This window comes from Diadema setosum, chromosome 22 (genome assembly GCF_964275005.1).
Source record: "Diadema setosum chromosome 22, eeDiaSeto1, whole genome shotgun sequence".
NCBI lineage: Eukaryota > Metazoa > Echinodermata > Echinoidea > Diadematoida > Diadematidae > Diadema > Diadema setosum.
Genome location: NC_092706.1, coordinates 22555791 through 22582786, shown reverse-complemented (window position 1 = coordinate 22582786; position 26996 = coordinate 22555791). Strand labels below are relative to the sequence as shown.

Sequence of the window (26996 nt, the reverse complement as noted above, 5' to 3'; positions counted from 1 at the left end):
CTTAGATATTCTGTGTTGAACCCTGACACATTTGTTACCTACAGAAAGCTCTACCTCTGCTTATTCCAAATATGGTCATGGCATGATGTCATGCTACTCACTTTCATTCATAAATTTGTCTGAAACATGCGTAAGTTTATGCAAATCGTCTCCCAGACGCGTAAACAGCCTTGTTACCAAGACACATGATCGAAATACGTGTTCATGATTGGTCAACTGCGCCGAGGACCCCCTTGTTTACAAGCAACCTACGTGTTATACGATGGGGATCGCTGCAGCAGCGGTGCATGCTTGCATGCAACACGTGTATCATGACTGCTGCTCAGCACGGAAATGTTGCAGTTTCCCGTTTTGTTAGACTGTTTTTTTAGCAAGTTGAGGTAGAAATTAGAATTTAAATGAACACAAAAGAGAAAAAGAAGGTCACATTTATCTAACAAACCTTCATCATGCCATTTCAAAGAAGAATCAAGCTGAAATCACGGCATCAAGGAATACCTCTTCACTGCCGATTCTGCTGGTACTGTTGTGCGTACACCTGATCACGGCGATCGCGAATCTTGAGCTGATTACGGTAGGTTTTGTGCTTTTCATACGTCGTATTTCCGTAAATTTATTGGTGTAAAAATGATTTCCAATCAATTACAGCTCTTTGACTTAGTTATCATCCTTCATGAGTATGTAAGATTACCTGAGCTATACGCAATTCCCCCACAGTGATCGATTTGTTGTGTCAATAATAACAGCAAATTGTGGCTGTACGAAGGAACAGCTGATCACGGCGATCATGAATCTTGAGCTGACGATAGGTTTTGTGCTTTTAAAACTTTGTTTCTCCGTAATTTTATGGGTGTAAAAAATGATTCCCATGAACACAAACAAACAATTTCATGACGTGAATGTATAGTTTTGGGGGACGATTTATTCTAGATTGACAACAAATTACACACCAATTTCCTGAAAAGTGCACACAGTTTGCCTATAGATACGTAAATCCCACTGGGTTGCATACACATTTGGTGACATCGCAGATTTGGCACTTTTCATAGCCGCATCAAATTTTTTCCAGTGCTCAAATTTGGTAAAAATAAAGATTCTTAGAATCAAAGCAGAGAACTTTATTGCATGATTTATGTCAGAAATTAATCAAAATAACATTAAATGACAGAAAACAGTCAATTTATATAATATTATTTCCTATAAATTTCTTCTTTAAGAAAGGAAAATATAGAATCTATTTATTTCCATTTATCTCTTATTTTCATGACAGGCTGTGCAGTTGGTCTTCAATTAACATTCCTCGTAACATTTTAATGGACGTGTTTATAATTCAGTTTTCATTTCACCTTTACCTCTCTACAAAATGAATTTGTTTAAGGGAATGGGATTCTCTGAGTGTCATTTTAGGTACAGTTCACTGTTCAGCATGTGCTACAGCCTCAAAAGGAAACAAGACAATTGTGCTTGTGGCGCTCATCAATGGCAACATTGCAGGTCTTAGTGAAAATTCACTTGAAGTGATAGCAGGTAACTTTGTCATTACTAGAGTTGATGGCAGAGGAAAAACCCTGCTAGAGGACTTTGTTTTCTTTTGATGTGATGTTTAATATTTCAACTGCACAGAATATGTCATGACTAATCAAGGTCATGAACATGATTTCTGAAAATCCAGTAAAATGAAGACTACTTCACGTTTGCCATGAACCACAATATCAATACTGGTTCTGTGGTTGAAATGCTAAAAACACACACACAAAAAAAAAAAATGGGGAATTAATTTTTCTTTTCTATTTTGTGTGTTTGAAGAGACCTGGAATGTTCATTATAGTATGAAAACAGATGAGCTCTGAGACACTTCCATGTATGTCAGGCCATAAATCATACTTAATTGTACCCCAAATCTACACATTATCTACATGCATTGTAATCTGTATGATCAAATGAGGTTATTAGAATTTATCAAAATTGTAAGTTTCAGATCAGTGAGTTACTTAAGTGTTTTAAATCTAGAATTACATTTTCTCTTAATATTTGAATGTACAACTGATAATCGTTCCTGTGTTAGTACCCCAGCATACAACATACTGTACATACTTATGTACAAGGTAAAGCAAATTTTGTCTTCTTTAGTTTCATAGACCTGAAGCCAAGCAATTAAAAAAAAAGCAAAACAAAAAACACTATAGGTACGTGTACATCTATGTTCTTCTATCTCTTTGGTCGACCATGGCTTTTAAAATCTTAAAGTTTCAAGAAAATTTGATGGATTTTGCAGTAAGTTGTAAATTGGTGATTATTTTTATTTGTTTTCATTTTAGCTTTTGTTAGGTACCTGAACCAGGCAAGTACACACTTACAAGTCTATTTCATTTGCTACATGTTTTACTATAGTATGATTTGTAGAACTGAATATGATGCTATGGAGAAATTTAAAATCATTTCCATGAATGCACTTGTGCACTAAAGACAAATGTCCCATACGTAAGGTGTACTTTCATCAATTAAACATCATTAAAATATCTGTATGAGCTGTTATTTTTGCGAGGGTTTAATTTAAAATGTCTATGACCTCGTCATTCGCGAAAATATCTGTACGCGAAAATAACGGCGTATACAGTATTCTTTTGCAGTGAAATTTTGCTGAAAGACACTTCAGTATTGTACCTTTCTTCACTTTTAAATAGAACTTGATCAGTAAGATACTTTCAGAGAATTTTCAATTCAAACTTTATTTTGAAAAATCTAGTTTTTCTCTGGTCCCATACATAAGTTGCCATATTTTTATGCCTCCGCCACGAAGTGGAGCCGGAGGCATTATGTTTTCGGGTTGTCCGTCCTTCCGTCCCTCCTTCCGTCGGTCCGTCCGTCCGTAATCAATTTTGTGGACAGCGTAACTAAAAAACTTTTTGAGGTATTGTAATGAAACTTGGCATGTATGTGTATGAGGGGGTGAAGTTGTGCCTATCAACTTCTGGGTGCACATGCTCAAGGTCAAAGGTCAAAAGGTCAAGGTCAAGGTCAAATGCTCAAAATTTCACTATTTCCCCCATATCTATGCAATGCCTGAAGATATTTTCTTGAAACTTAGTGTATACATGTACTACCCAATTAAGATTCTCTGGTGAGAGTTCTGGGTCATGGCATCAAAGGTCAAAGGTCATGTGAAAATGTTAAAATTTCACTTTTTTCTCCATATCTTAGAAATGGATTAAACTATCTTCATGGGACATAGTATATATGCATGTACTGACTGGCAGTGATTATCTAGGGAATTTGGGTTCATGGGGTCAAAGGTCAGGGGTGAAAGGTCAAGGTCAACTCAAAATTTTACTCTGCCACATTTATGCAATGCCTGCCGGATTTTTTTTTTTTTAAACTTGGCTTATACACCTATTACCTAATTGAGATTCTCTGGGAAGTTTGCTTGTTTTGTTTGCCAAAAAGATCAAAGGTCAAAAGGTCAAAGATCAAGTGCAATTGCTGAACTTTACTTCGTCCTCCATATCTCGGAAGTAGCTCAAGTTATCTTGAATTTGAGTACATATTTATGCATGTTCTGCCTGACAGTGATTCCCTTATGAATTTTAGGGTCAAAGGTCAAGGGTCAAAGGCCAGGTGAAAATGGTAACAATTATATTCAATATAGATATTGCACTTTTTCTCCATACCTTGAAAATTACTCAATGCAGAATTTATAAAGGGGTCAAAGTCAAGTAAAAGTCCTCAAATCCCCAAACGCATGCTCTCCCGTTTATCCAATTAAACCTACGTCTGGGAAGGTGAACATTCAACACATTTGTCACAAACATGTCATTTCAATATTTTGCCAGTTTTGTGAAACAGCTATCACACATTGTCCACATGTATGTACTATAGATATAGACCTATTAGGAGAATCGTGCTTTATTGCGGAGGCATACCAGTCGCAGTAGCGACATTTCTAGTTCTTAATAAAATACTTAACCCATGGTCAAATGACATCAAACTAAAACACAATATTCCTCTCAGGGATACCAGTCCTACTGATGATAAACAGTTAAATCCCAGTGCTCTTTCATTACTTGGCAGAGGTTTGAAATCTCTGAATGTCCCATACATAAGGTGCGCAATATCTTGGACTTGCCCCAAAACATTTGCTGATATGCATTCAATCTTTAAGCAGAAGTCAGCCACAGTGCCATTAAGCTTTTTGGCCCTTAAAAAAATGATCCGTAGGGAATATTCTTAGAGCATCTAATCATTAATAGAAACTTATTTCTCTAGAACTACATGTTACATGTCTCATTTTCATATACCACTGCTGTAAAAGTATACATATTAGTGGTGTATATTCGAGGGCAGATGAGTTTGAGAAGTCACCTCAACCGTAAGGAATTGTGTGTTGTTTTTTTCAGTGACCATGCATGATTACACAATCATCATTGTTCAAACATCTGAATGTACTTATTAAGAAGTCAGATGTAAAAATGATTTGACTGATTGGTTGAATGCTTATTATTTTCTTCTCTAAATAATGTATCTTGTCTGATTAATAGTATTTTGTCTTTTGTTACTGAAGCTTTACATTTAATTACCAGAAAAGATTCCTTTGTTGTATTGGTCAAATCAAAATGATCAATATAATAATAGTAGCAAGAGGCCAAAAACTTTTTTGATTTTCTAATCTGAGTTACATTGGAAGAGCATGATTGATCTGTGGATTTGACCGCATGCACTTCTCAAAGTAGGCCCAGAACAAATCCTGACCGTCATGGTCCTCAGTCCAGAGCAGGTTAGGCCTGTCTCTACTCAGAAAGAGTCTTACCAGGTATGGCAGCCGCTCATCTGGTATGTCCTCCAAAAATACCAGGATGACTTTGTCAAGTCCTGTTTCATTCACATGCTCCAGAGCCACTCTGACCTTGGTGATGAACCAGGCATCATCAGCACAGTGGTTGCTAAGCAGCAGGACAGTCTTGTAGCTGTTGTCGATGATGTGGTAGACAGCGTCAATGTAATACATTGTAGCCCTGAAAGCTTCATCACCATAGGCAACCCGTTGGAGATGAGGCATCCTCTCTTCCAATGCGGGTTTCAGGACACCATGAACCCAGTCATCATCATCATCATGGCACATGATGTTGAGCTGATACTCATAATCATCTGCCTGTAGGTCTTCTTCTTGTTGATGATAACCCAAGACAAAAAGCTTTAGCAGAAAGATCTTGTAGTTCAGCCACCAGCGTTTCCTGTAAATCACAAGTCCCAGGACAGTAACTGTGACACCAGCAAACATGAGACCAGATATAAGTGGTGTGTTGATTCCACAAAAGTCGCCTGGATGGAATGCGTCAAGTGGAAGATTCACAAGTTGTTTGAAGGAAGTCTGTGAACACTGGGTTTCATTTCCTGGAGAGGTATCAACATTGGTCATTTGGAGCCAGTTTCGGAACCATGCCAAGCTGCAGTCACAAGTTAAAGGATTCTGAGAGATATCAAGACGCACAAGGGTCTCAGGCATATATGTGTTTGCAGAAATTGTAGAGAGATGATTTTTGTGAAGGAACAAATGTGTGAGATTTGGTGTGTCCGTGAATAGATTTTTGTCGAGCAGAGTTAACAAATTTACTTGCAGAAGAAGTTCCTGTAGGGTTCCCAGTCGTTCAAAAGACTTTGGATAGATTGTCTGGATCTGGTTTGAATATAGCTGTAGTCGTCTTAGGGATGATAAATGATTGAAAATGCCTGGAGTTAAAATGGCGATTTGGCATTTGCTTAAGTCAAGACATTCAAGTTCTTGTAATGGTTTGAACACCCAAGGGAACTTGTGTAGATTTGCCAAGTTATTGCTCCATAGAATGAGGGATTTTAATGATACCAACCCAGAGAAGACAGTTGAATTTTGATGCACACTTACCAAGTCTGTGATGCTGAACTTGGCATCTGACATGATTAGTTTTTTCACAGAGCTTGCATTTGTGAACTGACCCAATGAGGGAAGGAGAATGGTTGTTTTATCGAAGTTTAGATAATTGAGGTTTCTCAATTTTGCAAAGGCACCATTTAGTGTAAGGTACCTTTGATAAGCTAGATTGATAGATTTCAAAGCAGTGAGCCTGGTAAATGTATCTTCAGCAATATGGTTGATTTTGTTTCCTCGCAAGATAACTTCACGCAAGCGGGGCATTCCTGCAAATGCATGTGCATTCAAAGACGGTAATTGGTTGCTTTCCATGCTCAATGTGTGCAATGAACCAAGATCCCATGGTCCTGCAATGTTTTCTATACTGTTTGAGAAAAGGTTCAAGACTTGTAGAGAGGGAATGCCATGAAATACAAGTGGGTCCAAACTGGTAATCCCATTTTTGGCCAGCAAGAGTTTCTGTAGCTTCTTTGTACAGGCGAACGCACGAAGAGGCAATTGTGAAAGTTTATTCCTATCCAAATTCAAGTAGATGAGCGAATTTAGTCCACAGAAGGATTCATTAGTGATCGAGATTAACCTGTTGCTCTCCAGATCCAAATAACGAAGGTTGCGAAAGCCCCAAAATGCATTGCTTTGGATCTGAGAGAGTCTGTTTAGCCTCAGATTAATGCCTGTCACACGAGGAAAGTCCAGATGTCGGCCCTTTTGTGTGAGGGGAGAAATAGTGTGAATGTTTGCACTTGTTAGCCACATTTGCTTGATGGTATAGTTTCCCATGAATGCTCTCATGTCAAATGTGATGAGATTTGTGTTGTTCAGATTGAGGTTTTGCAGGTGACGAAACTGGGTGAAGAGTTCTTTGGGAAGTGCTGACAGATTGTTGTAGCCAAGAGTGAGGGCAAAGATGGAACAGTTTCCCAGAGGAGCAAAACTTTCTTGCCAAAGATGTGAAATTGTGTTGTTGGTGAGATTAATTTGCTCTAGGCGCCGGCAGGAAGAGAACTGAGCAAAACTGATGTTTGTGATCAGGTTGTTCCTGAGGAAAATGCACTTCAAGGCTCTGATGGACCCAAGAGCGTTGTTTGGGATTTCTGTCAATCCATTATGGGATAGATCAAGGAGGGAGAGATGGCGATTCTGATGAAAGAGAGCATCTGGGAGTCGACTGATGTTGTTGGAACTCAAATCAAGCACTCTCAAGTCTTGAAGTGGATCAAAAGATCTCCTCTCGATCACTTTTAGGATATTCCACTGCAAGAGCAGGATTTCAATCTTTCCATATGAAGCAAATGAAACATTGGTAATGGTCGCAATGTTGTTGTATGAGAAGTCAAGTTTGTTGAGGTTGTTTGGAAGATTCGGAGGGACAGCGGAGAGATTGAGGTGAGAGCAGTGTGCTTGCAGTGAGCCATCCAGTCCGGAGATAGAACACATGAGAGGAGATGGAGTTGGTGATTGCTGCCAGTGGCCCGCACAACATGATAAAGTCATCAGCACATTCAAGACCGGGAGAAAAGTACTTCCAGCCATTTTGGTTTGCAGCAAACTGATCCACTGTACATTTGCAATGCTGTGTACACTCTTTTACGTGTATGTCTGTTGGAACATTCTATATGACTGCATTCATGAGCATTCCTTTGTGCAAACCTTTCGATTCTATTCTTTTGTACTGCTCCTTTTCAAACAAAGGCACTGCCCATATCAAATTTTGTTTCCGTTGGTGACTGGTCAATGGAAAGAAAGGTGCAGTCATGTTTGTGCATTTCCCATACATCAGCTTGTCATTTTGCTGCAGTAATCAATCAGTAATTTCTCAATGATACGTTGACATAAATTTATCAATTTACTGCCTGCCATCTGAAAGATTTCGTCGAAATGTTTTTATTGAAGTTAGAGTAACATACATTGAAAATGGTCATGAATATACTTGAAACATAACAAGGCAAAACAAAAACTGATATTTAAAGAAAATAAAAATAATAAAGTGCGGCCACTCAAACCTGTGAAAATATGTATTGACTCGCAGGTATCAACTATGAGGCATTGCAGTAATTTCAGCAAATTATTTGCGCCTCCCCCGGGATGACCCAAAAGGCCACAACCTGATCATCCAGTCGTTGTCTAAAAGATGTTGGTGATATGTTGCCCAGATTGAGCTCATTAAGCACTATATTAAAGAAAGTGTCACTACAATGACTTGAATATAGCATGTGTTGTGAATATGTTGCCCACATTATAGCATTAAGCACTATAAAGTGGAAAGTTTTATAATGACTTGAAAGAAATATGTGTACGTAGCATTTCTCATGAATATTTCTTGTACCATCTAGCCATTTTGCTCATGACTGTGAATGAGGAACTGCTAGATGGTTATAGACCCCCCCCCCCCCACAACTCCTTGGGAATTTTCATCAAGGACATTTTATTCTGGAAATATGGATGAAAATTATAAACTGCCTGACTTCCCCAGTGCAGGACCCAATGTGCAGTCAAAACATCCTTCCGCTTCATTCAGCTTTCAGTTTTGTGCACCCAAGACAAACACTGTTTTGGGAGTTGTTGGCTTTTTGTGTAAAAGAGGAATTTGATATGTTTGTGATTTAAGTCTCAAATATCAGCATACATGTATGGTAATAGAGATGTTTTTAGCACTGAAATGTTAGAATGTCATATTCTTAATGTTTCATATATAGAGATAATGTAGTCTTCTTTTTTTTCAAAAAAGCTTTCATTTGTTTTTGGAGAAATAGCAGGTACATAACATTCATTATATTTCATTTCATGTTATATTTCCATATCCAAATGATACAAGATTATTGCAAAGTACAGTAACTTGACGACTTGTACAAAATTGTGAATTGGCATAAAGGATGCACTCAAATAAAATCAATGCTGCATTCTTTCACTTCACATGTATAAAGGTGAACTTGTCCTTTGAGTATCAATTATTTTTGTATGTCAGTTAGACTCCCTTTTGCTCTATAAAACCACTTTTCTGTTGGTTTTTGTGTCACCCAATGTTAAAGGCTGCTCATTATCAATCCTAGGTGATTGAACTAGTAATGATTGCTGATACTCATTATCATTATCATCACATAGAGTAGCCGGTAACACTCTTCAAAGAGCTTAATGATCTAGTCATGGTACAAGGTGTATCGCTATACTCATTTTACTAAGTGGTGCATACAGGTGTTGACTATGAACATGAGGAATTTAACCCAATTATTCCATATCAATATTAAATCTACACAATTGCATTGCACTATTACCAAATCTATATGATAGATCATTCCAATGAGATCTATTGTAAGGATATAAACCACCAGTCTTGTTCTCTATGATAACTTGAAAAAGCATGGCACTGCATACTTAACAAATTTTTCTTTCAGAAGTAAATTAGTGAAATAATATGATACATTTCAGTGCTGAAAATAAACTGAAATACTTGGTAATGACTCATTCTCTGACATCATACAGCAAACACAAGTTTTACAGTGTGCAGAGATTAAATATTTGCTTCAAAAGTTGTATCCCCACACATTTGTCTCCATGAAATAGAAGAATGAGGAAGTGTAAAACAAGGAAACTTTTCGTAGTCATGTACAATGTATTTTATTTTTCTTTCAAAGTGGTACAAGTTTCCAATAGATTTAAATAAGAACAGAAAATCTGGCACAGAGTTAGCTGAAATGTCACTTTAATCATGTCACAGTTGATCACATTATGTGCTGGACAAATGGTGCTTCGGCTCTGTCCTAATATAGTGTTCTCTTTCAGCAAAATTACCTTCATCTCTTGCAGAACCATTCATAGTGTCAGATATTATTAATTAAGCCCAGCCATTGCATTTCCAATCTAATCCACATTCTATTTGTAAGGAACAAAAAATCATGTCATTCCATTTTTTAAAAGAGAATTTGAAATTCTGACATCTACAAGTAGGTTGACAAAAAGTGGCACCTAACCATGAAACAAGGCTACTACATGTGTGTTCTCATGTAAAACATTTGCAGATAACACATTTTGTCTTCAGCCAATAGTCAACCACAGTGCTATCAAGCTTCGGCTGGCTTTAAAAACATCCGAGAGTAAAAGGAATTATTTTTGAGAGTATCTGAATCATTTTATAGGAACTAAATTCTTCAGAATTACAAGTTATCTTGTTTGCCTTTCATATCCCACTACTGTAAAAATGCGCATTTGATTTATTCCTGGAAGGGATTTTTCTTTTGATGGGACAATTCCTGATCAGTGATTTTTTTTAGCCTGAAAATAAAGAATTTAACATTTCACAAGTACAGCAATCAACGTTTTATCAAAGTCCAAGAAAATAATTGGAAGTTTTGACAATAACATTGTCCTTGCAGAGGTTTTTGGACATGAACAGTAGAAAATTTATGAAGTGATGACATAATTGGCTCATTCATTTTATTCATATCAACTGTTTTACTAAACTGTACAAAGCTCGTAAATTTCTTCTTTTGATCAAATGTGAATAAAATTGCTAGTCTGCTGGCAATTGCCTTTCAATAGAAATAATCATTTTTTTTTTCACTCATTCAAAATTATCCTTTAATTCAGTCTTAGAAAGATTTCTGCCCATTAGATCACTGATTATAATGCCTAGATCATTTCATTCCCCTGTGGACAAGTCACAATAATGTAAAGAATAGTGAATAGTGGTAACTAGCGTTGTCGTAGCATTCGTGTCATAGGTCTTGAGCGGGCTTAAGCGTGCTAATTATACAATCACAGTTTTAGCATCACCAAAGTAAAGCATGTTTTTTTTTTTTTTACAAACAATATTGGTGTGGCAGAGTGGAGTGGAGTGGAGTGGAGTGGAGTTGCTCTTTACATTTCGTAGCACAGTCATAACATGAAAATATACTTTTCACCTGCCATGATGCCTGATTTTGTTGGAAAGTAAAGTTAATGTACTCATTTCCAAGAAGTGGAGCATATGTACAAGGTGGCTGTGAGTGTTATGAGTGTGATTAATAATTATTGAATTTAGATTTTGAAACTAAAAAAGGTATTCTGTGTGCTTTTTTTAGTAGTGGCTGATTGATACAGTGTAGTTTCTAGGGATTTTAAAATCCACGCTCACATTGTCGATATCAAATTACAGTAATTGTTGCAACTATGCAGTACCAAGGGGCCTCAACGTTCTGATTCTTTCATCCCAGTTAGATTGGAAGAGCATGATTGATTTGAGGATTTGACCGCATGCACTTCTCAAAGTAGGCCCAGAACAAGTCCTGACCATCGTGGTCCTCAGTCCAGAGCAGGTTAGGCCTGTCTCTGCTCAGAAAGAGTCTTACCAGGTATGGCAGCCGCTCATCGGGTATGTCCTCCAAAAATACCAGGATGACTTTGTCAAGTCCTGTTTCATTCACATGCTCCAGAGCCACTCTGACCTTGGTGATGAACCAGGCATCATCAGCACATTGGTTGCTAAGCAAAAGGACAGTCTTGTAGCTGTTCTCAATGATGTGGTGGACAGCATCAATGTAGTACAATGTAGCCCTGAAAGCTTCATCGCCATATGCAACCCGTTGGAGATGGGGCATCCTCTCTTCCATTGCGGGTCTGAGGACATCATGGACCCAGTCATCATCATCATCATGACACATGATGTTGAGCTGATACTCATAGTCATCTGCCTGTAGGTCATCTCCCTCTTGTAGCTCATAACCCAAGACAAAAAGCTTTAGCAGGAAGATCTTGTAGTTCAGCCACCAGCGTTTCCTGTAAATCAATAGTCCCAGGAATATGACAATGACACCAGCAAACATGAGACCAGATATAAGTGGTGTGTTGATTCCACAAAAGTCGCTTGGATGGAATGCTTCAAGAGGAAGATTCACAAGTTGTTTGAAAGAAGTTTGTGAACACAGGGTTTGATTACTGGGGGAGGTGTTGACGTTGGTTGTGTAGAGCCAGTTTCGGAACCATGCCAAGCTGCAGTCGCAAGTGAAAGGATTGTTGGAGATGTCAAGTCGTACAAGAGTCTGTGGCAGAAATGTGTTAGCAGAAATTGTAGTGAGATGATTTGTGTGAAGGTACAAGTGTGTTAGATTCGGCGTGTCGGTGAATAGATTTTTGTCGAACAGAGTTATCGTATTTACTTGCAGAAGCAGTTCCTGTAGGAATTCCAATTTTTCAAAAGAGTGTGGATAGATTGTTTGGATCTCATTTGAATATAGCTTTAGATGTCTTAGGGATGATGCATGAGAGAAAATGCCTGGTGTTATAATGGTGAGCTGACATTGGCTTAAGTCCAGTATTTCAAGTTCGTGTAATGGTTTGAACACCCAAGGGAACTTGTGCAGATTTGCCAAGTTATTTCCCCAAAGATTGAGGGATTTTAGTGATGCTAACCCAGAGAAGACAGTTAAATTTTGATGGACTCCTACCAAGTCCCTGATACTCAACTTGGCATTTGACATGACTAGTGTTTTCACAGAGCTTGCATTTGTGAACTGATGCAGAGATGGAAGGAGAATCCGTGTTTTCTCCAAGTTTAGGTAGTTGAGGTTTCTCAGTCTTGCAAAAGCACCATGTAGTGTAAGATACACTTGATAAGACAGGTCGATATATTCCAGGAAAGTGAGTCTAAGAAATGTATCTTCAGCAATGGTATTGATCTGGTTTCCTTTCAAGACAAGTTTATGCAAGCTGGGCATTCCTGCAAATGTGTGTTCACTCAAAGACAGTAGCCTGTTGCTTTCCATTTTCAGCGTATGCAAGGAACTCAGATCCCATGTTCCTTCAATGTTGTCTATATTGTTTGAGAAAAGGTCCAAGACTTGCAGGGAAGGAATGCCATGAAATACAAGGGAGTCCAAAACTGCAATTCCATTTTTGGACAGCAAGAGAGTTTGTAGCTTCTTTGTACAGGCAAATGCATGAAGAGGCAAGTGTGACAGTTTATTCCTTGCCAGATCCAAGTAGATGAGTGAATTCAATCCACAAAATGAGGTATTGGTGATTGATGTTAACCTGTTGCGCTCAAGGTCCAAGTAGCGCAGATTATTGAACCCAAAAAATGCATTGCTTTGGATTTGAGAGAGTTTGTTTAGCCTCAGACTAATTGCGTTCAAATGAGGAAAGTCTAGATTTTGGCCATTGTGTCTGAGAGGGAGTAACATGCGAAGGTTTGCGTTGTTGATCCATATTTGCTTGATGGTATAGTTCCCCATGAAAGCCCTCATGTCAAATGCGAGGAGATTGGTATAGTCCAGATTGAGATATTCCAGATGGCGAAAATTGGAGAAGAGTTCTTTGGGAAGTTGGGAGAGATTGTTGTTGTTCAGTTTGAAGTGTTCGATGGAACAGTCTCCAAGAGCAGCAAAACTCGCTTGGTGAAGTTGCGTGATCTTGTTGTGGGTGAGATCAATCTGTGAAAGCTGTTTGCAGGAAGAGAACTGAGTGAAGCTGATGTTTGTGATCAGGTTGTGGCTGAGGGAGATGTTCTTCAATGTTCTAATGGAACCAAGAGCATTATTTGGGATCTCGGTCAGTCTGTTTTGAGACAGATCGAGGATTGAGAGACGAAAGTTCTTCTGAAAGAGAGCGTCTGGGAGTCGACTGATGTTGTTGGAACTTAAATCAAGCACTCTCAAGTCTCGAAGTGGATCAAAAGATCTCCCCTCAATCACTTCCAGGGTATTCCACTGCAAGAGCAGGATTTTAATCTTTCCATATGAAGCAAATGAAACATTGGTGATGGTTGCGATGCTGTTGTATGATAAGTCTAGCTTGTTGAGGTTGTCTGGAAGTCTCTGAGGGACAGCAGAGAGGTTGAGGTGAGAGCAGTGTGCTTGTAGTGAGCCATCCATTCCAGAGGTGGAGCATGTGAGAGGCGATGGAGATGGAGTTTGTTCCAAGATGTCTGCACAACATGACAAAGTCAGCAGCATGCTCAAAAACATGACAACAGTACCTCCAGCCATTGTGGCTTGCTGCAAAGTAATTCACTCTATATAATTGCAGTACTGTGTGTGCTCATTTTGTGTCTGCTGGAGCAATCCACGATTTGTGCCCCTGAGTGGGCAAGAGCAGGCAGTTTCCTGTGTTCATTCCTTTCATTTTTTCACTCCATTGTTTCTAAATAGTTTAATGAACTTTATCTAGTTCTAATTGCCAATAGCTACATCCAAGAATTGCTATTACACTTAAATGACTGCTTGAAAGGAAGATGACCGCAAATATGTTTAATGCATGTCCTGATCACCGGCTTTTGTTATTGCAGCCTTCGTTAATTATTGATTGCTCAGTCACGGGTTGATTTCTTTTCTTGTAGTGCTCTCTTTGAAGAGGTTGGTGATATTTGTCCAGTTTGTAGTCTGAAACTCTATATTCAAAATAGTGGGGCTACATAATGTATATCAATAGGTGAAATGAGGGAAGTTTTAATAGCAAGTGCCATTGAATTTCCTTGTCCAATGTTGTCATTTAGCCAATGGCTGGGAAACAGGAATTAATCTCTGTTTGTTAAGGCCTTTAGTCTCCCAAGGAATTTATCATTTAGGTCATTTTCTTCAGGAAAGATGGATCAAAATATAAACTACCTGACTTCCCATTTCAGGACAGAGTCAGAACATCCTTCCGCTTCATTCAGGACTGAGTTTTTGTGCTCGAGACAAACACTGTCTATGGAAGTTTCTCCATCTGTAAGATGAACTTTGTTCTTCCTGATTTCATAATGTCAAGTCAGTGTACATGTAAGGTATCCTTATGTGACCGATGGCAATGGTTTCAAGCAAAAGTCAGGAATTTTTAATATTTACTTTTTCATCGAATCACAATTGCCCATTTCCTAGGCTTTGCATTGATATTAAACACTTGTATTCTCTGGCACCATAAGTGGTCATATGAAGAGAAATATAATGCACTTTTTAATTTGTTAACCTGACAAAACTGCAAGAAAATTGGTTTTAAAGATTCACCTCTTGCTCGAAGACAATGTCCAAGCGGCAATGCGAAGTTGGAATCACCATGCCAATCGAGATTAAACTCTGCCTCTAGCAACCACGGCACCTTCTGATTGGCTCACTGAGAGAGTCAAATTTCCCAGGCACCTTCCTCGGAACTCAGTGTATGGAACCAAAATACACAATGCATTTTGCTCGCGTGACGGATACACTAATTGCACTACTGGATAATGGGGAATGTTCACATGCATTTTAAGTTTGTGAATTTTACCAGAGCCAAGATTCGCGAAATTAAAATGCTCGTGAAAGTTTTTGTCTGCATACACATCACAATGCATGTACTGAAAGCCAAATACGATGGAGTGCACAGTACGCTGACTTGTATTTTATGTTCAGTTACTACATAATTTGTAAATCAGTAGTAGACCTTGTGTGCGATGAATTTGTAAAGTAAACAGTACTACGCTTGTGCTGGCACCATCTGTTACTGTCACTCAAGATTCCTTTCAAAAGCCTACCGAAATACTAGTACTAGTGCACTGTACTAATAATCAAAATTTTGTACCACATACAATGTACTTAGTATTTATTACCTAATGTGTACACTTGTACCTGCTCTTACCGATGTCTACATTAAAGCAAGCTCAAGCAATTCAGACCAAACAGAGAAAGAAATTTGATTTCTTGATATTCAGTTTGTCATTGCTGACTTATTGTTCATGAATGTCACTGAGCTGTGTCGACTTTGAAGGCTGGGGTGAAGTTTTCTATTGCGTTGATAATCCCAGACTTTACAAAACCACACAGGATCTCATCATGATCTTGAATGTGATCGATTGTTTCCACCATCCAGCAAGCATGGATAGGTTTTAGGTAGCTGAGACATAGATCAACCTTTTCTGTTGTAAGCCCTGGTGGAATGTCATTACCGTCAATATTCTTCATGACATCTGCCACTTCATCAGCTTACCACTGCGTAAAACAGTCTCTCAGCTTTGCGTAGAATTGAGCATTGATTCTGATGTGTAACGATTGTAGCTCATGTGTACACCCCCTTGCACCCACCTGGAACGTTGACAAATTACAAATGTACATGTTGTTCTCCAACATCACATTCTTCACTATCTCTGCACAGTGTGCAGCAAACACATCCAGTATCACCAGACCTTTCTGTTTTTTTGGCAAACCAAGTTCCTCCTTTTCGAAGTGGCTTTATCCATGTAAGGGAGCAGGACCGAATCTAAATTGCTCAAATTCAAGTTGAATTTGTGTATATAAGGCCAAGTAAAAAAAGAAACCAGTTTCTCGTCCTCGCGCGCATCGATTTTGGCCGCCGCATCAATTTTTTTACTATTTACTATTTTCAAAATGGCGCTGAAAATACCTAGAAATTCATAATTCTCGTCCCAGCCCGCTCCCGGCCCGCATCGATTTTCAGTTGCCGCATTGACTTTTCTGATATTTACTATTTTTTGGGCCACCGAAAAAAAAAAAATCAACAATTCACCTACCAATAATCTTGATGTCTCATATCTAATTACGCCTTGCGTCCTCTACTTAGCTGTAGTACTGCTGTGGCTTCTGTAGTGCGTATGTAATAACGCATGCATTTCACATTGCGAGCTCGGCAAGAAGGAATGACCCACAAAGCAGTCGAACTGTAGTTGGATGGGCGGGCGGGCGGGCCTGGGCTGGGCGGATGTAACAGCGCACTCGGTACGTCGTGAATGCGATAGCGGCAACATTTTTGCGAACAATCGCTGATATTCCACGCATATTTCGCGCATTGTTCGTATTTTTCCCCGTTTCTCATATTTTAAGCGGATGAATTGTACTGTACAAATGCTTGTGAGGATTGTATCCAGTTTGTTGTTCATGTCATTGTGACTATGTGCATGTGTGTATGCAGTGTCGGAAGGTACGGTGCCAGCGCAGTGGCCGTGCCGCACCGTATATTGGCAAAGTGTGCGTGTCTGTAGCTAGCTGTGGTCCCCATCCCCTGGGGGGCGTTTCATCAACGAGTTCGTCGGAGTTTTCACCGACAAATTTGCTATCAGCCAATCAGACGCAAGGATTTACACTGACAACTGTTAAAAGCTAATGAAATCCTTGGTCTGATTGGCTGATAGCAAATTTGGTGTTGAAAACTCCGACGAACTCGTTGATGAAACGCCCCCCTGGTCTGTCAGCTGTCTGCACGCACACATGTACGCATGAACACATTCGAATGTGTAGAGGCCCATACACTCTGCTCTGTAACGTTTCATCTGACGGCGATGTATTGTTCTATTTTGAAGAGAAAATGAATGCGCTTTTCCAGCAAATGTAGAATTATTAAATGGGTGTATCTACAAAATAAATAACTTTTCCACGGATTCTGGTTTCTTTATACGACGTAAATTCACGTGTGGTATACAGGGGAAACGAACACTGCTATAACGAGATATCGGTTATTACGAGGAAATTTTCCCGTTCCCAAATTTCCTTCCACACAAGTCTGTGTAAAATGCTACTCTTATAGCGAGATCGGCTATAACGAAATAACTGCTATAACGAGATAAATTTCGTGACTTCCAAATTACAAAGAAAAACATAGCCAATCAAACCTGATATAGCGAGATAAAGCAAAATGTCTTCGGGTAAAGCTTTACTTCACCTGTGCTATCACGGTCCGAGATTGTAAAGTTCGATGCGCCAAAAACTGTCTTGTACACACACATTTTCTTCAGTTCACTCTACAGCTTGCACCGCATGTTGTACGTGTATGTGTGTGTGTGTGTGTGATACATGATGCACCACGCGCTACCCCGGGGTATCGTAGTAACCCGGGGTACCACGTTGTGTAGCGCCATCTCACGTTCACTCGAGTACAACCGCAGAGTTACTGCATTACGTATGCGCACTGTACTGACCCGTGGTATGGTGCGATACTCAGTATAGCGCTTCATGCACTGACTACACGCACTATTATAATAGCCCGCTAGCTGTGCCAAAGTTACGATCTCGTAGACGTAGTTTCGATCCCGTAATTTTGTAAGCTTTGTGCACTTTGTGCCGAACAAAATATCCTTTCGCAATTAGGATCAAGCTGCAAAAATGCCAGCAGGTGATGGGGGCTATGCCGCACTGAAAGGAAAGGGCCGGAAAAGAAGGAAAATTTCCAGAGAGGAGAGGCTGGAAAACGCGAGGCTTCGCGCCACTCGGAAGTTGGGGAAGGAAGGGGCCGCCGATGTTCTGGAGGTGTTTCAGAAGGCCAGTGACGCCGGGGATAGTTACTCATAACGTTAACAAGGGATTAATTGAGAAAACTACTGATGAAGAGGGTTTTTTTTACAAGAACAATGGCCATAATTGAATGTTGAAGAATTCATCACACACAAAAAAATTAATTTCCCACTTTTTGGTAACCCAGGGTACAGCCCTAAAAAATAATAAATAATTCAACAAAATGGCCGATTTTTTTCTGGTACCCCAGGGTACCATTTATGTCATCACATGCCGAAAATGTGGTGGGATGGCCGTATACATGACATCATCATGACGTTTAGCAAGTGTGAGGCAATCTGATGCTGAGATTGGCTTTCTCCGTAGGGAATTCCCCATCTACACACACACACACACACACGCAGTCATAATGTACATACAGAATGTGTCACACACACAGCATTGCAGACCATACATAAGCTTTCCACACACAACACCCATACCATAACCACATACAAGTTGTACCAATCCACAGACGATCTTCACACAATCGCAAGCTATATAGATTTACAAATTTAAACATCTATTCTACAATTAAAAGAAGAAAAACATTCTTGATATCGGATTTCATTGGCGAAAAAACATCTTCTTACCCATAAAGGTGAGTATTACCTCACACACATTACCAAGTTATCAGTATTGATTGAAAGATGATGGGTAGTCCCATGTGTGCAAATTAATGTCTTTATGTTATTCCTTCTTTTATGCCTACTGATATAACGAGATACCGGCTATAACGAGGAAAACGACTCGGTCCCGACCATCTCGTTATATCGAGTTTCCACTGTACAATCATTCATCATCCAAATGATGAGTGATTATCAAATGTCTTTTTAGAACATGAAGAAACATCTTTAAACGCTATAATGCCATAAATCAGTATCATTTTGACATCCATCTGCAATTGTACAAGCCAGTTTCCAGTTGAATGTGCTACAATTGTGCTGTGAAGAAATGCATATACATACCAGCTGTATGGACACAAAAAGTCACAAACACCAATGATAAATAAAGCAGTGTTTTGAATATCATGGAATTTATTTCAGTCGTACATTTGTTGATAGACATGTTTTATACCTACTTCAATTAATAGCACAATACATCAGAATTGCAAGTACACTGGTATCAGAAATGCCATTACAACACTAAATACCAGTATTAAGATGGTCATTTTCCCTTGACATCTGTAGTGGAGTGAAAAAGCAAATGTATTTCTGCATGCATGAAGTTTCATTTCAAGTATGGTACATATATCTATTTGTTTGAAAATGCACAGGGTGCAAGCAAGACTTACACTTTGGGACCAGGGCCCCGTTGCTAGAAACTTTGCGTTTAAACGCAACTTGCAACTGATTGTCACTGGCCAATCAAAATCATTGTTGCATGCATGTCTTCTTAATAGGGCAGACCCTGAGCCAATCAGAATGGTCAGTGACAATCAGTTGCAAGTTGCGTTTAAACGCAAAGTTTCTAGCAACGGGGCCCTGGTCTCTCATAACACAGCTACCCGAGTGATATTTCATTTCATAAATTGGATATGGAAAATAGTAAAGCCCTCTCTCGCTACCTTTCTCAGAATCACCGAACGAGAAACACATATTACTTTCATTTTGACAATCCTCGAAAAAATAGTAAGATATCAAATAGTAAGGACCTCCCTCATCGCCTTGCTCAAAAAACCCGGACGAGAAACTACTTTCTTTTTTTACTTGGCCTAATATATACAGTATAATTTTGTATAATTAAGAAAATTTTTTAATTACCATCAAAGTAGTAATACATTAGTGTCACAGTGCATCTTGTCTGTCCCTTGCCAGCATTTGTTCATTTCAAAAACGAGGAAAAAATGGAAAAATCTGTGATGTTCCAGACTTTATTATTATTTGAATGGAAACATGCTTCATAGCACAATATTAACATAGGCCTGCAGCAGCAGGTGATGTAATATGACTGCAAACATTGGTCCTTTCTAGGAGCTACACTCAATCCTCATGATGTATTTAAATGGCACATGACGTAGTGTTTACTAGCCTAGTATTTCATACCCATTTTATCATTTGATAATATTGCCTGTGATGCTGATCTTAATATTTTTAGGTATGGATTATTCTAGTTTCTGAAGGGGCCACAAACATGATCATTCAGGACAATGCAGTAAAGCCTGGGTTATAGGGAATGGAAAGTATTATGCGGAGTAATATCCTGTTAGCAATATAATGTAACATGTTAAACGAATGACCAATGATACCTTTGAGATTTACAGCAAGCGAGCATAAAGATTAAAATCAAATTAAGCATAATTTTTTGTTAATACTTCAAGTTTATTCATTTTATACAAGTGAAGCATTGACTGAAGTTATTAAGTGCTTGACAGTTCATGTTCTATGTGAAAGATAACATTTTGAAATAAATTAAATGCAATCAAAGATAGCTTCTTTTTTGTCATAGCACACCATCAGAATGTGTAATTCCTTTCACACTGACAAAATTTTACTTGCGTACTATCTACATGTCAACAAATATAAAGTGTGTACCAATTTCAATATGCTACGGGAGATAGTACTATGTGGTCATTAAATCAACTGTAAAAGCATTGGCTGAAACAATATATACAATCAGTCTTTAAGCATGAGTCAGCGACAGTGCCATTTAATTTTTGGCCCTAAAAAGAAAAAGAAAAAGAAAAAAGAACACCCAGAAGTTAAGTGCTTGACCGTTCTTGTTGTGGGTGAAAGGTATTATGAATGAAATTTTAATTACAAAATAGTTTTTTTTTCTTGGTCATAGCTCACCAACAGAATGTCTAATTCCTTTCACACTGACAAATTTCCACATGTACTACCTAGCCTTTACGTTGTCAACAATTATAAAGAAGTGCGTTCCAGTTTCAATAACCTATTTGAGCTAAATGTGTACTGTGTGCTCATAACCTGTAAAAACATTTGCTGATAAATGCATTCAATCTTCAAGCAGGAATCGGCCACAGTGCCATTAAGCTTTTGGCCCTAAAGCAGTATTCTTAGAGGATCTATCATAAATAGAAACTTATTTCTTCAGTACTACATGTTATAAGTCTCATTTTCATACACCATTGCTGTTAAAGTATACATATGGTTTGATTGGGGAATTTTCTGTAAAGGACAATTCCCGGCCAGTTAGATATTAGTCTGAAAAAGAAGGAATTCAATTTTGTAGGTATAATGGGGGGATTTTTTAAAATAAAAATTACACCAAAATTATAGAAGTGATGAGAATTGAAATCTTCCTCATTTTTTTTTTCATTTTTGTAAAGTTTTTATGTTCAACATAATCAGAGAAAAATTATGAAGTGATGGTATCATCAGCTTGTGCATTTGCATATCAATATTGACTCTATTTTGCAAAGAGTAGCAAATCTCTTATAGTCAAAATTTCCTCATTTTTCAAAATCTGATTTTGATGATTTTTTTTTCAGTTTGCTTGCAAACTGGCTTTTTTTTCATAGAATAAAGTTGTTGTTTTTTTGAAATTAGACAATTGTCTTTTCCCTAGAGTTTAGCATTCCTTTTTCTGCCAGTGATCCTACAGTTATTTCATGTCCTGTATGGCCAAGAGGAAATGGTGTAAAGAATTTTACAATCACTATTTGCTTTAGTGTATCTCTTTCATAGACCTTACTGGTAAGTGGTGTAGAAGAGAGGAGTGGACCTTCTTGTTACATAACATACTGTATACACCATATATTTCGCGAGTTTAAATTTTCGCAAATTGGGAATACCCGACGATTTCGCGAGTGGTTAAAGTCGCGATCGTTGAGTTCTGTACTGAACGGAGAAGTGTACACGCGTAAGTCACATTCACATCTGGATCAGAGTCAATATTTTCGCTTAATTTTGCCAATAGCACCTGACCCGCGAAATTCACGAAAATAAAAACCTCGCGAAATATTCGGCATATACAGTAGCCAGAACCTTTAAACCTTTAAAGGTCATTTTATCTTAACTACCATCCCACAATGATGCCTGAACCATTTTTTTTTTTGAAGTGAAGTCATTCTACTTTCAAGAAATGGAGAAAAGGGACATGATGCATTTGACTGCATTGTATATCTAAGACATTTAAACATGGTCATATGAACATACAATTTTTAAGGAAGACAGCCTGAAATGAGCAAACAGCTGTAAACAATCAATTTGTACAATATGAGAATATTTACAAGATCAAAGAAAGTCTTAAAAGAAAATAGATGGTGTTAAAGTCTGTAGAATTGTAAAAGTGAACATTTAAGTATGGAAGCATCATATCATACAAAACAGTAAAAGTACATGTAAATGTCTAGGAAAACACACTTATAAGTAATTTGATTAACTCTTTTTTAATGTGGGTGATTAATGTTTCCTTAGGGTAATGAAGTCCAGGCTTAGTTTTCAATACTTGAAATTATATATTTCTTCTCTTTTTTCCCCAAGAGAATGGATATATTCTTCCTTTTTAATAGCACAAGTTTGGTAAGTTGTGATCTTGTTTAATGTTGCTGTGTTTGAAATACATGGTACATATACATTTACAATGTACCTGTGTTAAAGCCTCGAGAGTGTAGGGAAACATGGGATTGCATAGTCCAATTGAATTTACTGCATTTGAAAAGCATGAATAGTGCCCGTTAGCCATGTGTCAATGTTCATACGTGCGTTCAAGGGTACACTCCTCAGTGACAATTGATTCCAGCGGATATTCTTATGCTGTGTGTATACCTCCGTTGAGATCTGTGATAAAGCTTCACACAATTTGTTACGGGGATTCTCATATACACCTGAACTGGGCCAACCTTCTAACTCCAAATCAAATAATTGTTGAAACTATGCAATTGCAAGAGATCGACCAACACATTTTGATTCTTTGGTCCCAGTTAGATTGGCAGAGCATGATTAATCTGTTGATTTGACCGCATGCACTTCTCAAAATAAGCCCAGAACAAGTCCTGGCCATCGTGGTCCTCAGTCCAGAGCAGGTTAGGCCTGTCTCTGCTCAGAAAGAGTCTTACCAGGTATGGCAGCCGCTCATCTGGTATGTCCTCCAAAAAGACCACGATGACTTTGTCAAGTCCTGTTTCGTTCACATGCTCCAGAGCCACTCTGACCTTGGTGATGAACCAGGCATCATCAGCACAGTGGTTGCTAAGCAACAAGACAGTCTTGTAGCTGTTCTCGATGATGTGGTGGACAGCATCAATGTAGTACATTGTAGCCCTGAAAGCTTTGTCGCCAAAGGCAACCCGTTGGAGATGGGGCATCCTCTCTTCCAGTGCAGGTTTCAGGACACCGTGAACCCAGTCATCATCATTATCATGGCACATGATGTTGAGCTGATACTCATAGTCATCTGCCTGTGGGTCTTCTTCCTCTTGTAGCTCATAACCCAAGACAAAAAGCTTTAGCAGGAAGATCTTGTAGTTCAGCCACCAGCGTTTCCTGTAAATCACAAGTCCTAAGAAGGTAACTATGACTCCAGCAAAAATGAGTCCAGAAATTAGTGGTATGTTGGTTCCGCAAAAGTCGCCTGGATGGAATGCTTCAAGTGGAAGGTTCACAAGTTGTTTGAAAGAAGCTTGCGAACACAGAGTTTCATTATTGGGAGAAGTATCAACATTGGCCGTGTGGAGCCAGTTTCGGAACCATGCCAAGCTGCAGTCACAAGTGAAAGGGTTGTTGAAGATGTCAAGGCGAACAAGAGTCTCTGGCATGTATGTGTTTGCAGAAATTGTAGAGAGATGATTTGAGTGAAGGTACAACCTTGTGAGATTCGGTGTGTCGGTGAGTAGATTTTTATCAAACAGAGATATCATATTATCCTGCAGAAGCAATTGCTGCGAGATTCTTAGGCCATCGAAAGCATGTGGATTAATTTTCTTGATCTCGTTTGAATATAGCCTTAGTTCTTTTAGGGATGATAAAAAAGAGAACATCCCTGCTGTCAAAATGGTGATTTGAGTGTCGCTTAGGTTAATTATTTGCAGGTTATGCAAAGGTTTAAAAACCCAAGGGTACTCATGCAAGTTTGCCAAATTATTTCCCCATAGATCCAGTAATATCAGTGATTTCAACCCAATGAAGACGGACAAATTTTGATGTTCATTTACCAGGTCCCTGATGCTCAACTTTGTGTTTGACATGACTAGTTTTCTCATAGAGCTTGCATTTGTAAATTGATTTAGTGATGAAAACTTAATTCTCGTTCCCTTCAGACTTATGTACTTGAGGTGCCTCAATTTTGCAAAGGCACGATTTAGTGTGAGTGATGATTGTAAAGACAGATCAACAGATTCCAGAAAAGTGAGCCTGATGAATGTATCTTCAGCAATATTTGTGATCATGTTTTTACTCAAGTTCACATTCTGTAATTTGGGCATTCCTGCAAATGTGAGTCCATTTAAAAGAAGGAGCCTGTTTCTTTGTAGGTCCAGTGTCTGTAAAGAACTCAGATTCCATGGTCCTGCAAGTGTCTCAATATTATTCATGTAAAGATCCAACCATTGTAGAGAGGGAACTCCATGAAATTGAAGGGGGTCCAACACTACAATACCATTGTTGGACAGCATTAGAACTTTTAGGTTCTTCGTACAGGCGAATGCACGATGAGGCAAATATGAAAGTTTGTTTTTTGCCAGATTCAAGGATGTGAGAGAATCCAGTCCACAGAATGATAAATTGGTGATAGACGCTAACTTGTTTTCCTGGAGGTCCAAATAACACAGGTTTCGAAACCCCCTGAATGCATTGCTCTGGACTTGATAGAGTTTGTTTAGTCTCAGACTAATTTTTGTCAGATGAGGAATGTCCACCCTTGGGTTTGTGAGGGGGATAATAGAATGGATGCTTGCATTCTTAATGAATATCTCAGTGACGGTATAATTTCCCATGAAGGCGCTCATGTCGAATGTAAGGAGGTTTGTGTTGTTCAAATCAAGATGCTCCAGGTGACGGAAAAGGGAAAGCAATTCCCTGGGAAGTTTTGAGACTCTATTAAAAGCCAGAATGAGGTTGTAGATTGAACAGTTTCCAATAGTAGCAAAACTCTCTTGCCAGAGATGCGTGATCTTGTTGTGGGTGAGATCAATCCGTGTAAGGTGTTGGCAGGAAGAGAACCGAGCGAAACTGATGTTTGTGATCAGGTTGTGCCTGAGGTAGATGTACTTCAAGGCTCGAATGGTCCCAAGAGCATTATTTGGGATCTCAGTCAGTCTGTTATGGGAGACATCAAGAGTTGAGAGGTGGATATTCTGAAGAAAAAGCATCTGGAAGTCGACTGATGTTGTTGGAACTCAAATCAAGCACTCTCAGGTCTTGGAGCAGCTCAAACGATTTTCCCTCAATCACTTTCAGCATGTTCCACTGCAAGAGCAGGATTTGAATCTTTCCATATGGAGCAAATGAAACATTGGTGATGGTTGTAATGTTGTTATGTGATAAGTCAATCTTGTTGAGGTTGTGTGGAAGATCCTGGGGGACAGCGGAGAGGTTAAGATAAGAGCAGTGTGCTTGCAGTGAGCCATCCAATCCAGAGGTGGAGCATGTGAGAGGCGACGGAGATGGAGCTTGTTCCCAGTAACTTGCACACGATAAAGTTATTAGCGCACTCAAAAACATTAAAACAGTACCTCCAGCCATTGTGATTTGCAGCAAAGTAACTTACTCCATGGGTTCGCATTGGTGTGTGCTCTCATTATAGTCCGTTTTGAGGAATCTTCATCAATGCATGAACAAGAGTGAGCAGTTTCTTGTACTTTTTCTTTCCCAATGCCAATCTTTTGTACAGGCATTATTTCAGGATACATTAGAGCAGTCAATTCAGTTTTAATCGCCAATAGCAACATCCAAGAAGTGCCATTACACTTAAGTGACAGCTTATAGGGGAAGATGGGTACAATTGTATCATTCAGGTCTGGTGCATGGGCTTCTCGTATTGCTGCCTTTAATAATGAACCAATAATTTCTTCATCATGAGTTGACAAGATCGGTTGAATGTACTTTGTCCAGTATCTATCCTGAAGTGCTACAATCAGGAAAGCATTTTATTGAGGTGAAATAATGCAGCTTTGATAATAGCTGTCCCCCATCGTGGTATGTTGCCAATGACTGTGAATCAGGAACTGCTCTCTGCTTGTTGAGGCCCCCCCCCCCCCCCAGGAATTTACTATCAAGGGCATGTTATTCTGGGAAGATGGATCAAAATGCGCACTACGTGACTTCCCCATGTCAGGACCCAGTCAAAACATCCTTCTGCTTCATCAGCTTTGAGTTTTGTGCACTCAAAATAAGCAGTGATATGACAGTTGTTGATTTCTCATCATGTGAAAAAAGAAAGAATTTAGTTGTTCCCCACCTGATCAGAAATATATTACTTAACACTTATGATGCTGGAGATATTTAACACTGAAGAGTAAGAATGACATAATCTGACTGTTCCAAATACAGCTGTGGTATTTTTTGTTCAAAAGCTTTCATGATTATGTCTATGTTGCTTACATAGCACCAGGTATACAATGTACTTAAAGTTATGATTCTTAACTTAACCCGTTGAAGATGGACTGATTTTGCTACAACACGCATTACTTACAACTATCCCAGACTGTCTCCTAGTCTCCCGTCTACTCAACTTCTGGCTCACTACTGCTTTGACAGTCATTCTTTGCCTTCCTTACACACTCCCTATGTCACTTCCCTCCTTCGATCTCCTCATTTTACAGTCTTCCTTTACCAACCAAAAGTACTTGCAAGGACTGCATACAGTTGGAGTTATCACAAACCTATCTTCCTCTTTTCCATCACCATGCAAACTTTCAAATATATTGGTGATACAGTACTCTCCGCATAATCGGGTAGGCTCGAGCAGAGGGTTTCTTACCCCATTAA

At 38.9% G+C, this 26996-nt stretch overlaps 4 protein-coding genes across 4 annotated transcripts in view; 1 reads left to right on the top strand and 3 right to left on the bottom strand.

Moving 5' to 3' along the window:
- Positions 1–26996, top strand: part of LOC140245104 (carbamoyl-phosphate synthase [ammonia], mitochondrial-like) — a 132958-nt gene that overhangs the window by 76397 nt on the left and 29565 nt on the right. The gene's annotated exons all lie outside the window — the stretch shown is intronic.
- Positions 4670–5490, bottom strand: LOC140245401 (toll-like receptor 6). The gene has a single exon (XM_072324977.1). It carries the CDS (start codon positions 5411–5413, stop codon positions 4670–4672), a length of 744 nt encoding a protein of 247 aa, XP_072181078.1. The 5' UTR covers positions 5414–5490.
- Positions 11092–13860, bottom strand: LOC140245520 (uncharacterized). Its single transcript, XM_072325085.1, has 2 exons — positions 12322–13860; positions 11092–12048 (listed from the first exon to the last, which is right to left on the bottom strand). The coding sequence occupies exons 1-2, from the start codon at positions 13858–13860 to the stop codon at positions 11092–11094; spliced, it is 2496 nt and encodes an 831-aa protein (XP_072181186.1).
- On the bottom strand, positions 22994–23929 carry LOC140245416 (toll-like receptor 3). Its single transcript, XM_072324994.1, has one exon. The coding sequence runs from the start codon at positions 23927–23929 to the stop codon at positions 22994–22996; it is 936 nt and encodes a 311-aa protein (XP_072181095.1).